Genomic DNA, 16,211 nt, shown 5'->3' on the forward strand with positions numbered 1-16,211 from the left:
TGAGAGAATAAACACCGATCGGATTAAAATGCTTTTTATTGAACAATACGGAAGATACAGGTACTTCTGATAGCCCTTACATAATTGCAACATCTGTGGCCATAAATTAACCCCTTATATTTGAAATCTGAACGTTTATGTAGATGTAGGTACGGCCTAAAAGGGGAGAAAGTGCAAACACCAGGTTGAAATTCATCCATGACGGTCGTGACAGACGACCGTCGTGTGATCCATGGCTACATTGCTGCATGGAGTTCCGTGTGTGGATGGAAGGAGAGATTAATTATTCAGACTGTGTCAGTCAGGTAGCCTATATCATATTGCTTACACGGAAAATCAAACATGATGCAAGTGTACCTAATTTAAGTGCTAATTTGTGGACGTGGCAAAAGACGGCGGTGGTACTTTTCTCAGCGCGGATCGGCTCTTTCAGTTGTGACTGATTGGCCAATTCACTGTGTTCCAATGACGAGGACCAATGAGAAGCAAGTGCGCTGAGTGAGCGCTACATGGGATGCACGATGTCATCATCCGAAGGGATCCTTCTGCTGAAGTGGACCAATCGAACGTGGAGACGTTTTTTCCGTGGAATTTCATTGGTTTTCTGTGGGAGGAAATGGGTGGGACGTGATCTGAGATAAAAGAAGCTGTGCGTGTGTGTATCAGTATTATCATCATAGACTGTGTATCTGTGTGTTTGTAGCATCATAGATTGTATATCTCTGGGTGAGAGTGTGTGTGTGTGTGTTTTGACTTCAATTACAGGCATCAAACAGGTAGGTTCACTCATGATAATGGACACGTCTAGCATGTAAGCTTCTGACATTAAGTTGAATTATTAATAGATAATGCTCTCTGCCATCACTGGCTTAAGTTGCATGTTGCATACTGGTCAGTCATAGACAATAGCCCTAGCTAATACACCAATGTTATCATAAATAACCTGTAATCCTTCTAAAGTGATGTAGTGATGTTTTGTCATAGATATTTCTTTTCCCCCCTATTTTTGTATGTAAAGCACTTTGGACTGCATTTGATGTCATGAAAAGTGTATTATTATTATTATTATTATTATATATAAATGGTTGTTCTAATTTAACTGCTGTTTAACTTATGACATATCACACTGCAGACACCCATGTTGTTATCATTTCAGTATTGCGTGTGATCATTTAGCATGATATTAACACCCAAACATGCATTGCTACAAGTGTGGACTGGACAATGTTTTATAATAGTTATAATTAATCAGACCAGTCTTATTTCTGTAATTAGAATGTAATATAGTAGGCTATAGTTGTTAATTAGCACAGCTCTCACCATGGGACTGTACCAATTTGAGTAGCATTCCAGTAATACATACTTTTGAGTACCAAGTTTACATTCACATTTATTTCCTGACATGCAGCTGTCCAATTCTAAATAAATCAGAATGTTGAAGCAAATGGAGTAGGAGACACTTAAGTATTTAATGTTTATTGCACAATTCAAGTTAATTAGTGGTCAGAGACTTGACCATGAATACAGGATAGGTGGGCACTAGGGACATCTGGGCACCTCGATGTAAAATTGGCTATTTTGTTCAAAATGTTAGAAATGTTAGAAAAAGTATTGTACGTGATGTGAACATGCACGGTACATCATTATCAGACTTGATTTTATCCCTCTTGTTTATGCCCCAAAATGACAACATGACAATGACAACATGACAAAATGACAACATGACAGGATATACAGGTTTTGTAGCAATTTGTAGCAATTGTAGAAATACTAGACCTTAATTGCAGAATGTTTATGCATGTTCACATTATGTATACTTCACTTTACTTAAGATAATTTTTCAAATGTTAAATATTTTAACATTTTGGACAGAATAGCCAATTTCACATCGAGGTGCCCAGATATCCCTAGTGCCCACCTATCCTGTTACCGACCATATGCATAGTATACAACTCCTCCTATCTCTGTACCAAGCTGTACCTGACAATAGATGTCATACTCTGTCAGTCTAGATTAGAACACATAATTCTAAAGACAGTAAGGCCTCAGGCCTACCTCACATTATATAGTATAAGACAATGTCCACATAGTCCTCCAACATCATGATGCCAAAAAAAAAACATTTTAAACAGTAAATCGACAAGCTCACAATGTGATGCGAGCGTGCGTGCGTGCGTGCGTGTGCATGTGACCGCACATATCCATGCACGTAAGAGCTTAAGGGGTGAATGGGCTGTCTAAATACATTATACAAGATGCAGGACAGCCTATTAAGTAAATCTATGACAGGAAGTTGTTGTGAATTCATCATTTACTCTCTCTCACCTTTCCTTCTTCTCAGAATGAAGTTGGTCAGACCATTGCTGATGTGCTTTGCCCTCTGTGTGGTGTACGCCACCAGTAAGCCCACAAAGAAGAATCGCGTTCACACTGAAAAGCCTCTCAGCAGCCATGAGCACAATGATGACGAGGACCATGAGTACGACCACGATGCCTTCCTGGGCGAGGAGGAGGCCAAGACCTTTGATGAGCTCCCGCCGGATGAGAGCCAGCGCAGACTGGGGTAAGTTCAAGTCCTTTACGCTGTCCTTTTTGTTTTTGTACTGCCATTGGCTGATGGAAGGAAACAAGGAAGCAAGCACTAGGTTTCGCCCCCTATAAATCAAGTTTCTGTAATGATTTGTCTGGTTCCAGTTTGTCTGGGTTCTTTAGGGGTCTTCAACCTTTTCAGGCCAGGGACCCCCAAACTGATGGGGTGATGGAGCAGGGACCCCCTACCTCGTCGGGTAGGGGGTAGGCTACCATATATCGTATATTTATGTATAAAATTGTGTTTTATATAAATAAACCTGAAAAAATGGTTGCCTGCTCCTAAGCACAGGTTGACCCAGTAGGTGTGCAAAAGGACCTTTCTCAGGGGCGTCAATTGGAGAAAAAAAAGAGAAAAAAATCATCAATAGCAGCCTAATGCAGGTGTAAGACCTAGACCATGGTGTTTGTATTGTGTTATAGGTATAATGCATAGTTTTCTATGCATTTCGGGGGTTTTGGGGGAGGATAGGTGTCCCTTATTTTAATCTCTGGGAGTTGCCAAACCTAACCTTGCCATACCATAGCTTTTGCTGAACTGACACCACTGATCTTTCTCTACAATATATGTATAAACATACCATGTTATTGTGCATTCAATGCTAAGCTATTAAAATATGTCATGTTATGTTTAAAGACAAATACAAAAAAAGTTTTTATGTTTTTAAAAACAAAAATATTTTTTTATCAAACAACAATTTCGCGGACCCCCTGCAGTACCTCCGCGGACCCCCTAGGGGTCGCGGACCCCCTGTTGAAGACCTCTGCTTTAGAAGAAAGAGGAGGAAGAAGGAAGTTTTTACTTGTTTTCCAGGTTCCCCATCACAATGATCAAAAACAGGTTTTGCAAGATTAGGCTATGCAAGGTTAGGTTAGGCTATGCTAGACATTTAATTTGACTTCCTACTACTACTGTATGTACATAGAATTGTGTTGATACTAGTGATGCTGCATTGTACACCTTGGAAACGTGCTCATATCTGCATCATGCCCTTCACTTAGCATTATTGTAGATCACATGGATGAAGACAAGGATGGCTTCATCACGGAGGCAGAGCTGAACGAATGGATCCAGAAAGCCCAGATGAAGTACATCTATGACAACGTAGACCGCCAGTGGTCGGACTTCGATACGAACAGTGACAATATCATCTCGTGGGAAGAGTACAAGAATGTCACCTATGGTACTTATATAGGTAAGGATGGGGGGAGAAAGCGTCGCACACGCACGCACGCACACACGCACGCACACGCACACACACAGGGATGCCAGGTTGAAAGTGGTTTACTATTGCAGCCTTGTTGAACTTTATGCTACTGCATTAAAAAAAAAAAAAAAATTAAAGAAAAATAATAGTAATAGATTCCTCTCCTCAAATTGATTGTTTAATTATAATCAATTATTTTTTGTAAATGATTAAGTTGATTAGTTTGATTTACTGTTGTACCCCTAGAAAAGACCTAAACAAATAATATATACTAAAATGTTCCTAATATTTTCCCCTTTTACTAGAGAACCCAACAACAGAAGAAGGCTACAACTATAAGCAAATGATGGCACGGGATGAAAAGCGCTTCAAAGCAGCAGACAAGAACGGTGACAACAATGCAGACAGGGAAGAATTCACCGCCTTCCTCCACCCTGAAGACTTTGACCACATGAAGGATACTGTGGTGCTGGTAGGCAATACATCACAATGAACACTTCACCAAAGATTTAAAGAAACTTGCCCAGGATCATGAAGTATTGTCATCTATTATACCCCATACTGCTGTGTTTATTCAAATAGGAAACAATGGAAGACATTGACAAAAATCAGGACGGTTTCATTGACCTGCAGGAGTACGTTGGTAAGTAAATGAAGATTTCATGCAGCATAATTCCACATAATTGCTTTGTTTTCCCACCCTTTGTCTAATGATCATCAGCAATCATCAGAGTAATGATTGGTCAAAGTAATTGCACACTCAAGTTCTGCTTCCATCTTACAGTAGAGCTTGAGTGTGCAATTTCTTCACATTCTGCTGAAGCTAGATGTTCAACATAGCTAGTGTTTACTGTTTTGATGTGCGTTCTTTTACATGTTTTTGTATATCCTTTAATAGTTGTCCCTCCAGAATGTGCATGTTTTGAGACAAGCATTGGTGTGCATTACCTTACCTTACCTTTCTGTTTTTACAAGCTTTCTCGCCTGTTGAAATACCAATTCTCCTGCCGCTTTTCTTTGCTGCCTCTGTAGGCGACATGTACAATGCTCATGAGGAGGGAGAAGAGGAGCCAGAATGGGTGAAGGCGGAGCGTGAGCAGTTCAATGAGTTCAGGGATAAGAATAAAGATGGTAAGATGGACATGGCTGAGACAAAGGATTGGATACTGCCTTCTGACTATGACCACTCACTGTCAGAGGCCAAACACCTGGTCCAGGAGTCTGACTCAGACAAGGTATGTTATCTCACTTTCATGTTACCGCGGGCACTTTGTGAGCAAACTGTGACTTTTTTTTGTAAAACAACCTACTTTGCATATCCTTGTTTTCTTAGGATGGGAAGCTTACCAAAGAGGAAATCCTGAACAAGTTTGACCTGTTCGTCGGAAGCCAAGCAACTGACTTCGGGGAAGCGCTAAATAAGCACGAAGAGTTCTAGGGACTTTTAAATAGGAAAACCATTTTAGACTCAATTTGATACATGATTTAATTTATTTTGTACGAAGACTTACGCAGTCACGACGAGTGTGTCGGGATTAGGTTGTCGATCTTTGCATTTGAATTTGATTGTTTTCTGTGTTTACATCCAAGCCTTTGGGTTTCTGTTACATTCGTTGTTGCCAATTTGTCATGGCTTTTCTCTTCTTGATATTTGAGTTGCTCTCACAAGCACTGAAGATTACATACACATTTGTCATACTCTTTTCTTTTTATACACCATCTTAACCCATTAAGACCTGACTTTAGATTTCTTTGGCTATTCAAAAATAGCAGATATACAAGCTCATAGCGCGGCACCGAGTGTCGCTCTATGAGCTTGTAGATCTGCTATTTTTGAAAAATCTTTTTTTTTATTTTATTATTTTTTTTTTTTTAAATGTTAGGATTTAGACATTTTTTAAGAATCGCCTCAGGTCTTAATGGGCTAATTAAGGTATTTAGTGTAGTTACTGCCCCTGGTACTGTAGGTAGACAATACTTTGTCTATTTTGCTTTTCCTTTATCCGGCTTCCGTGTGCCTTTGTAATTAGGGTGGCTTCACATACTGGAGATTTTCTTTTTTTTGTTTACCTTTCTACCCTTAAGCACTCCATTTGTCCTCATCCTTACAAGTTGCAGCGTCCCATCCTCTTTTTGAAGGAACGGGGACGGCCAGGATCATATTAAGCGCAACTTTCCTACCTCCTTTGCTTAGCTTCTGTCAATGTCCCACCAGAGGCATCACTGACAGCACTGTCCTCCTCATGTCCTTGTTTTTGTTTTTGATCTAACCCTTCTTTTACCAGGTTAGTACCATTGAGATCAATGATCTCTTTCACAAGGGAGACCTAGCCAAAACAACAGCATAAAAATGGTGCAGACAAAACAATAAACAATAAAGAAACAACATTAAAAGCATCAAAATAATTTAAATCTTACTTTCAAATAGTTTGAAGGCTATTCCAAGTGATTCTTGATTTCTGTTAATCTGGCCATAAGGTCAATTTGTACTACTGTAATGTTTTCATCACAGAAAATAAACTAATATTGAACACTTAATAATATGGTAATGCCTCAATCCATGTTGAGAATTCAAAACTGCTGGATAACCAGGATGAAGAGATTGATGCTTTGAATATACAAAAAACTGTCGGGTTATATTTTTAATGAGATTTTATTTTCTGAATGATGTTTTATTTAAAAAAGCTATGAAAATCTTTGGATTTTTAATATGCATAGAGATAGAATGTATAGGGATTTTAATCAACTGTACTTTGCTGTTAAATGCTGTACTTTGAAATCTACATCCTGTTTCTAAATAAAAATACAAATTGGAATAAATCTATACAGGACTGTCTATCTTAAATTAATTATGACATTCAATGTGTACACAGTTCAAGATATCTTTGCTCAATTTTAGCCTCAAATTACTTTAAATAATAATACTTTGGTATACCAAGGTTAAATCAAAACCTGATTTACATCAAGAGCAAAAAAGAGACAAAAATATATTCAAAATGATACAGATTTATTTAATACAAATTATTTTGTTTGATTTTCTTTGTATTTGCAACAACATATATAACAAAGATGTACTACAGTATAATATTTATTTCATTATGGTTAACCAGATAACAGATTTTCAGGAAGCAACACAGTATACAAAATATACATTAGGTGTTCTTCTTTATACTCCTGCGTTCCGAAAATCTCACTGGGAAGCACCGAAGCAGGTCTTTAGGCTGTAGAGACTGATGATACCTCAGTCTTGGATGAGGAAACCTCAGAACCTTCCTCCTGCGTCTTACCGAAGACTGTCTCCATGATGCATGCATTGAACTGGGGAAGACAACCATATTGAGTGTCAACGCGTACAAACATCCAAAACTAAAAAAACAGGTGCCGGACAGATGATATCCTTTACATAAATCAAGAACATAGCAGAAGCCTAACATCTCCCTTGGCTAGGGGGATCCCCTTTAGTCGATGAGCCGATGCGCACATTCTTGTTGTGCACATGCGTTGAGCCTGCCAGGGTTGCCAGGTCTGCTTATTATAAGCGACTTTGGGCTTGTTTTCCTGTAAAGTCGCTTGTAAATTACTTGTAAATAGATTTGGTTTCCGATGTGGGGGACCCAGGTTTGAATCCAGGTTGCTACATTGGTGGCGAGACCCAGATGGGGTTTCCCGATGGGGGAGGTCAAAGGGGTGTGAATGCAGAAGAGTAGCCCTGGCTGTGCCCAGGAACCAAATATCTCCCCTGGCCTGGGAGGATTCCCCTTTGGATAGATGTTTGGTTTCCCATGTGGGAGGCCAGGTGGTTATCAGTGGTTGACTGAAATGTTTTACTTAAGTAAAGGTATCAATACTGCAATGTAAGAAGTACTCTGTTACAAGTAAAAGTATGGAATTGGGCTATTTTCAAATAGCCTAGGTATAAAATAGGGCTAAAGTGGTTAATGTGTGTTTTATAATGTAATGATTTATATCTGTAAAGTAACTGGTAACTAAAGTTTTCAAATAATTGTAGTGGAGTAAAAAGTACAATATTTGCCTCTGAGATGTAGTGGAGTAGAAGTAAAAGTATTGACAATTAGGAAATACTCCAGTAAGGTAAAAGGTACCTCAAAATTAAAAGTACAGAACTTGAGTAAATGTACTTAGTAAATTTTTACACCACTGGTGGTTATACACGCTTTGGTGAGCTAAAACACATTGCTATTGGGAGCTAAACAGTGTGCGGGCTATGTTCTTGAAACAGACACAGTCATAATGTACATTTACAGACAGGAATAGATTTATGTGATTTCTTTCATCTCTACAGTACTTACCTGCTTGTTCAAAAATGCATAAATAAGAGGGTTGTAGACACAAGAACTCTTGGAGAAGAATGCTGGAATGGTGACCAGGCGATAGTCTTTGTTCTCATCTGTTGACCAGCCAAAGTAAAGGGCTGCAAGGGCGTAGGGGCCATAGCATACGATAAAGGAGCCCACCATCACGATGATCATCCTTGACACCTCTTTTTCTGCCTTTTGTGTGGAGGCTGACTCAGCCTGCTGGGCTGCCACCTAAAACGTTTGACCACCAAGTTAAGGACACATTCCCATGCTATGTTCGGTATTGTTAACGTTTTCTGTTGTCATAGTAGCAGAATGCTCAGACTCACGGCACGCAGTGCCCCCAACAACTGGGCGTAGGAGAAGACGATGATGGCGATCGGTGCGATGAAGCAGGTAATCATGAGGAAGTAGACGTAACTGGTACAATGATACTCCTCATTGTGCGTGTACCAGTCAGGTCCACAGGAGCAACCCAGTCCCTCTGGTATATACCTATAGGGCAAGCGCAAAAAAAGTATACAACATGTTGTTACCCATATAATAACAATTTCTATCCATACCCACATGAGAAAGGTTGTTTGTTACCTGCTCCAGCCAAAGAATGGAGGGGTGGCACAGCCAATCCCCATAAACCAGGTAAAGGCGACGGCAGCCAGGGCATGATTGCTTGTAAATTTGAATGCACCGAAGGGTTTGCAGATGACAAGGTACCTCTCAAATGAGAGGACTGCCAGAGACCATGCTGTCACCAAACCTGAAGAGGAGAGCAATGATGATGTATTAAGCCTAATTTATAGCTATTTCATCTTACAACTGCATCACTTGGCAAAAATAACTGATTTTCAATTAAAAAAACAAAACAAAGTGAACATGTTCTCTTAGTTCATATCATTATTGCAGTTTACCTGCTATAGAACCCATGCAAGATTCCATAGCACACAACGTGTGGCCCAAGAAGAAATATCCTCTGGTAGAAGCGAGGAAGACTTGGCTCACAGAGAAAGTCACAAAGATGAAGCCTGCAAATGAAATGTTAACCAGGATGTAGTTCAGTGGCACCCTCAGCTTCTTGTATTTCGCTGTCACAAAAAGGACAATGAAATTCAAGGGCGTTCCAGCGAAGAAGACAAACCCCATGAAGGCAGCCTGCAGGTAGAAGACCCATTGTGGAGCCAGGTAATACTGTGGTCCCTCAAAGGGAGACACTTTGGAGACATTCTCGTACAGATGAAAGTGCTTCCCCATTGTGGCTCCTCAGTTTTGCGCAGAACTTAGGCGTTTCTGCAAAAGTGCTTCTTTTTATACTGTCATAAACCACTTAAGGAAGATTACGGGAGGAGCAAGCTTCCCCTAAAGAGTTACTGATCTTATTGTTGGGAGACATTTTGGGATTAAGTTGTCCTTGTCACATTCACCTCCTGTCTACCGACGCTTTTCACCAAGTAGCATAATCCCAATTAGGGAGCACGGAATGAGAATCAGGGAGTTTGAGTGAATGGAATTAAATAGATGTAGGATGCAGAATAATCTGTGGACACATTAACAGCACACAACACATATATGATATGTTGATGAGATATACAGGACAAAATGATGCACAGGGTAGCAAAATATACAGTTGATTTAGTAGCTGCACATATTGTTATTATTATTACGGTTGTTCAGTACACAGCATGTCGTCTGTATGGCATAACTGTTTTATAGAACACATTGTGATTGGTAAAAAAAATTGCTAAGTAATGTTATAGTTTTTTGTTATAAGGTTTAATGAAGTAATGTAATGTAGGTGATGGAAACTATGCAGTGTAGCCTATTTTCTGAACCACCTACACACTGGTCTCAGAATGACATAGCATACTTGTTATCCCAGTTACTTTGTAATATGCTTGTTTTCTTATCACTCTAATTCCATGACCACTTACTGTTGGGTTCATGGCACATACTCTGACCATGTAGCTTTATAAGTAATTAAAAAGCCAAGAGTAAGCATCCCAGTTTTAATCCATCTGTTAGAATGTCTCGGTGCTATTAATTGGATCAAGCTGGCACATAGTCAGTTAATCAAATATGTTTGTGTATCATCCAGGGTTCAAAGCCCAGTCTCCTCCACTGGAACACTAACATCTACCGCTCATCCAAGGGAGGATTCCCCACTTTCTCTTCTTTTAAAACAGCCCTCGACGAGCCCGCTCCTCTTCAGACTTGCTTCGCCACTGTTATGGCGATATTGGACTGTCAAATATTGCTTTGTCATTTTCATGATCGTATGCATATTTAGATTCCATTTGCTCCTCCACACCCACAGTTGTGGAGAAGTGTCACTGGGGCGCCAGTGTAGATAGAGGGCCACACCCCACCTGTATAAACAAAGCCTGGTTTGCCCTGGCCGGGGGGGGTATGACACCTGCTTTGGCAACGTAAACGTATGTTTTCTCATGCCAATAAAGCATCGGTTCTCAAAGTGGGGTCCGGGGACCCCCAGGGGTCCTTGGGAGGGTTCCAGGGAGTCCCCAGCAAAAATGTGTTAATATTGCATCACAATAATTTTAACCTTTTATACTTTGGCTATTCAAAAATAGCAGATATACAAGCTCATAGCGCGGCACCGAGTGCCACGCTATGAGCTAGTAGATCTGCTATTTTTGAAAAATCGTGAACATTTGCAACTAAAATCTTTGCTTCTGGGGATCCCTGGAACTAAATATTTGAGATGGGGGTCCGCGGCCAAATACATATCATTTTGGGGGTCCTTGACATGAAAAAGTTTGAGAATCCCTGCAATAAAGCTCCTTTGAATTGAATTGTCTGACACCTCTTTGGGGGAATTCCTGCTATTTTTGCTTCCTGCTTAAAAGAAGGGTGACATGAAGGGAGTTCTGGTGGAGAGTGCTTGGGAGAATGCGGAAGCCTGCTTAGACTGACATGCTGTCTGCTTGCTTGATGTTCTTTTTTAATAAACTTCAAAGATATGCATTCACCTTCTGCATGGACAATATATGATTATTTTCCACTGCACCACCGATTACATTTTTTTACCGTTTTATTTGTAACCGTTTTAGTCATAATTTGTAGCCTCTATTTTCCTTTACCTATTTTTTTTTTTTTTTTTCTTTACCTATTTTTTAAATGTATTTTCTTTTCTCCAATGAAGTTATTTGTTTCGTCTTTGGGTACCTGAAAGTGTGATGTACAGCAAGTCTGATACACAACATGGAACTATAATTAAACTAGGCTACATGGAGCAGTGGCATTCATGCACTGTATGTCATGACAAGGATGGCAGGTCATAGCGATTTCCCTCTCATTTTGACCTTGCTTTTGAGCTTTCCACACACCAGAGCCTGCAAACTTGTGTTGACCTGGCTCTGGAGTAAACTGGAGTATTAAGTAAGTTACCCCAAGCCCCATGGGATGAGCCTTTATCCGGATAAGTCAGATTTACCTGAGAAGGACCTACATGGTCAATCCTCCAAATCCAGACCGAAACAGCGTTTGCGACATGGGATTACAACCATAAAGACAGCAACTTAGTTTAGACTTGGATAACAGCTCATTTGAGGAAGGATAAAGAGGTGGATAAGCACATAAGTACTGAGCAGCCGGGAAGGAAGGGTTCCTTCCCGGCTGCTCAGTTCCTCTTCTGATCAGAACCGTTTTATGATCTCTACATGCTCCGTCCTTCACCTTATCATTTAATGCTGTCTCTTTTACTTTAAAGGACAAGTTTTGAGTAAAGCATCAGAGATGCTTCTCCTAGAAATGCAGCACTTGCAAAAAGATGCAAAGGTAGGCCTGTCTTTTTTTTTCATAGTGTAGGGTACATGTTGATATACAGGTAGATGGGATAACCTGCTGACACCTCCTTCGGTGCCCATTGCTCGATTTATATTTATATTGATTTATGATAAGAATAGCAGAACTTGAAGACTTGAAAATTAATAGTAAGGATAATACAATTATTATTATTTCGTTTTTTATACTTCAAATATTTCAAAAATAAAACATTCAACACCCAATATTGTATGTCTCATTTTCAGTATAAGGACATTTTCAGTATTAAATTTATTTTCTTGTATTTGAGGAATGACTGTCTTTGTTTTTCTTTTACATTAAACATTTTTCCGGTTCTACACAGCACAGTGCTCTATTTGTCCTGAACTGTCGAGTGATGAGGAGGAGTGGCATTCAGGAACAGGGGGGAATGAAGAAGGTAAAGAAAGAGAGAAGGAAGAATTCATTCCCAGACCCGGGGTGGTATCATAACCAAGCTGTGAATGCAAGGTGCATGGGTATGATACCACCTGGGTTTGGAGGTGGTCTATCACAGTGGTTCTCAACCTGTGGGTCGGAAACCCCAGGGGGGTCCCCATGTGATTTTGGGGGGGTCCCCAGATGACATTAAAGTGGCAATTTTACGACTTTTACAATTTCACAATTTTTGCCTGTAATATTTATCTGTGGAACCGAGTCAAACTAAACTAATTACTAAGTAATGCTTCAACGCGGGGTCACGTTCTGAAAAGGTTGAGAACCACTGGCCTATCACAGCCTGCCAGAGGAACACTTTCCAAAGCCAACAATTTGCTGCCATGTCACAAAATGATGCAAAATCACATTTTATGTTACAGAGGAAAGGGGATGGGAGGAAAAAAACATTGCTGCTGGCCTGGATCGCTGGCGTAGCCAGTTCTCATTTACAAAAATGTCATTTCAATTCTTCTTACCATGTTTTTGGAGAGTTAAAGCTGCTCAAAACTGTCAATGAAATTTAATTTCATGCCATGGACGTGTAACAAATTATTTATTTGTTTAGCTTTTAGCCTACCCAAACGAACCAATACTTAATTATTTTCAAACCTTATCTTCAGAAAATCACAAAGGATGCTTTTGATGAATTTATTAAGAATGGAGAACTAGATTTGTGTGGCATCACATGTTTTCTCTGGTATTTGGAACATTTGTTTGTGAACACAAGGAAACAGTCCAAGGCCCACAATGTAATAATGAAATTTGGCTCTTTTTTTTTTATTGAACTGGATTAGACTGGGTTGGTGGAAATTGGGTCGATTGACAAATGACATACTGTAATAAAGGGATGACCTGTGTACATTTTGAGTTGATCAAACCTGCTGTAGACCTGCTGTATGCATGTAACAAAGTAAAAGTTGTCATTGGCAAAGAATTCTATTAAAGTGTCATTCACTGCGCTTGTAAAGAACAGTACTATAGAGCATTGTCCAGTATACTTAGCTTCTGGGAGCCCAAAATGTGATAATGGCCCAAAATGTAAAAAGGACACATTCTGAACGTAACAACTGCTTTGCTCTTTAATGTTGTGGCTTGTTTAGTGGACAGAGCCATACATGGCTCTTTTTACATGGCCATGTTAGCTTTACAAATAGTTATTATGACAGACTACAAACAGGTGAGAACATGGTTTGCCTACTACTGTGAGTTGTAAATAGACCTGCATAGCATCTAGGTGTAATGCATACATTTTGTATCTTAAAGGAGTAGTTCACCCCAAAAAAATACTTATTTTAACTACTCCTTTAAAGTTCTTTCTTGGTCACAGCAAAAAGTTTATCGTTGCAAATGTAACGCTCTAGTAATCACTGCTCATATAACCTAGTGTTTGTTAAATATCAGGGGTCTCCCCAACTCTCCAATTCTTTCATAAACAGAAAGTACAAATTCAGGTGGGCTGCTAATTTCATTCAATAGGAGAGAGAACCCATTTATGAGCTTCAATGCTATAGTGTTCAAGTTACAAATGTATCTGCTCATTTTCAGTGGTGGAAAGTAGCTAAGTACATTTACTTAAGTACTGTACTTACAGTTTTGAGGTATTCGTACTTTACTTGAGTATTTCTCCCATCCTGTACATTGCTGTACATTGACTGATTTCTTTCATTGGATTTTGCGGCCATTGTAGTCATTACTTGGGAACTAAGTCTTGCACCACGCACACATACAGTGGTGTAAGTGGTGTAAAGTAACTAAGTACATTTACTCAAGTACTGTACTTAAGTACACTTTTGAGGTACTTTTACGTTACTGGAGTATTTCCAATTTTCTATACTTTTACTTCTACTCCATACATCTCAGAGACAAATATTGTACTTTTACTCCACTATAATTATTTGAAAACTTTAGTTACTGGTTACTTTGTAGATTTGGATTATTATTACAAAACATACCCGCTTCAGCCCGATCTAAACTTTGGCTATTTGAAAATAGCCAATCTACAAGCTCACAACTATTTTCAAAAGGTTTTTTGCACATTTTAGACATTTGAAATTTTGTGAAATTTCTGCATAATGAGTACTTTCTACTTTTGGTATTTTGATACCAATACTTTTGTACTTTTACTCAAGTCCATTTTGATTACCGGACTTTTACTTAAGTAAAATGTTTTAGTACTATTTCCACCACTGCCTAGCCTTATAAAACCAACAATGCACAATGTACTGTGATAATTGAAGGTACTATAATTGCATAGAGGTATAGTATAATTGTCCATTCAAGAAAAGCCAAGAAAAACATATCAATGATCGTAATAATAATACTATTTGCTTTGCTGACATCTAGTGGTAAGTTTGCAGAGCAAAAATCATAGAGTTACATATAGGCAAAAATGAACTAATTGCAAACTGATGGGACTGTAATTGTTTTATTGCCCGTGTTATATAGCAGCATCCTCTGTCTTTATAAACAAATAATTATATTATCATGATGTATCTTAAGATTTCATATATTTTGTATTTTGCCTTCCCCCTCCTCTCGTGAAAACACGACATTGATGCTTACAGTTCCTCTTCCCATCATAGTCAGTGTTGCCATGTCGGCTTATTACAAGCGACTTTAGGCTTGTTTTTCTGTACAGTTGCTTGTAAATATTGCGTTGCGGGTTGCGTTTTTTGGGCTTGTTTGTAGTGTCTCTCAAACATTTTCAAGTCAAGGAACCCCAAATTAATATCTATTTGTCTGCGGACCCCCCACCTGAAAATAATTTATGCCAGGGAGTGGGATAGATTTGTGTTAAATAGGCTATTCAATAAAAATATATATATCTTCAAGATTTAAAGAAAGAGGAAAAAAAAGCAGATCTACAAGCTCGAGCTCATAGATTGGCTATTTTCAAATAGCCAATGTATTATGTTTAAAGGGCGAAGGGCTCACTTATTTTGGGCTTGTTTTCATATAACTGGTTGCTTGTTTTGATTTGATTTGATTTATTAAGCACAATGTAAAAATACATTAAAAAAACTGTACACAAAATATGAAAAGAAAAGTGCCAGGAGGAGGCAAGAAGCCCAAAGGGCTTATGAGGCCTCTATCTATGCATAACACAATAACACAATAAAAATATTAATAGAACATGATTTGTAAACAACAAAATATAAATATATAGAATTTACAAAAAACATGATTGAAATACCTGATTATCCATGACAACTGATAATAATTAGCCAGCATAGGGCTTAGGGTTGAGGACAGAGTACAGCAACTTGCAATGGGCCTGGTCTTCAAGATACACCACAACATTGGGATCCCCCTGTATTTGTCAAAATACTTCCAAAACGTTAATGAAGTCCACATCATAACACCAGAGGCAGCTCCACGAATCATGTTCAACCCAGATTTGGCTCAACAAAGGGAATGAACTCGTTCTCATGCTATTCAACAAAAAATGTGGAATGCCCTACCAAAAGGAGTAAAGGAGTGTAAAACCCTACTCACTTTCAAAACTGCCCTAAAGATACACCTTCAGGAGGCTGCAATTCGAAAATGGCCCCTGTCTAAGTCTTAACCTTGACCTCCCCGTTTTCCCCACTCTTCATACCAGTAACTTGTAAGCTGATTGTATGACGTTCTGTATAGTAGTGTGTATATCTGTCTGTCTCTTATATCTCATCATGATTTGTGTGCATGGGGATCTCATTTTAAACAAGCTCAGTGCTTTATGAGTCTTCCAGTTTAGTAGACCTTGTATTGTTAATTTGTACTTCCATGTACTGTTGTTCTCATGTCTTACTAAATAAAGTACATCAATCAATCAAGCATAGTATGACATATCACATTTTACAGG

General features: G+C 39.0%; 2 protein-coding genes across 3 annotated transcripts; one reads left to right on the plus strand and one right to left on the minus strand.

The window, feature by feature from the left end:
• The first annotated feature begins 616 nt into the window (after positions 1-616).
• On the plus strand, positions 617-6,621 carry LOC308079366 (calumenin-A-like). Of its 2 annotated transcripts, none has more exons than XM_080420819.1 (7): positions 617-776; positions 2,342-2,563; positions 3,592-3,785; positions 4,103-4,269; positions 4,380-4,440; positions 4,830-5,032; positions 5,131-6,621. In XM_080420819.1, exons 2-7 carry the CDS (start codon positions 2,343-2,345, stop codon positions 5,233-5,235), a joined length of 951 nt encoding a protein of 316 aa, XP_080276945.1. In that variant the 5' UTR covers positions 617-776; position 2,342; the 3' UTR covers positions 5,236-6,621. The 2 variants fall into 2 exon arrangements, with proteins under 2 accessions (XP_080276945.1, XP_080276946.1); XM_080420820.1 differs by having other exon boundaries at positions 635-780.
• Positions 6,622-7,005: 384 nt separating this feature from the next.
• opn1sw1 (opsin 1 (cone pigments), short-wave-sensitive 1) lies at positions 7,006-9,364 on the minus strand (the record flags this gene model as incomplete). The annotated part of the gene is made up of 5 exons (XM_080421357.1): positions 7,006-7,115; positions 8,108-8,347; positions 8,446-8,611; positions 8,705-8,873; positions 9,025-9,364. 5 exons carry the CDS (start codon positions 9,362-9,364, stop codon positions 7,014-7,016), a joined length of 1,017 nt encoding a protein of 338 aa, XP_080277483.1. The 3' UTR covers positions 7,006-7,013.
• Between the last annotated feature and the right edge of the window lie 6,847 nt (positions 9,365-16,211).

Source organism: Gymnoscopelus braueri, assembly GCF_963280865.1.
Source record: "Gymnoscopelus braueri genome assembly, chromosome: 23".
Classification (NCBI taxonomy): Eukaryota; Metazoa; Chordata; class Actinopteri; order Myctophiformes; family Myctophidae; genus Gymnoscopelus; species Gymnoscopelus braueri.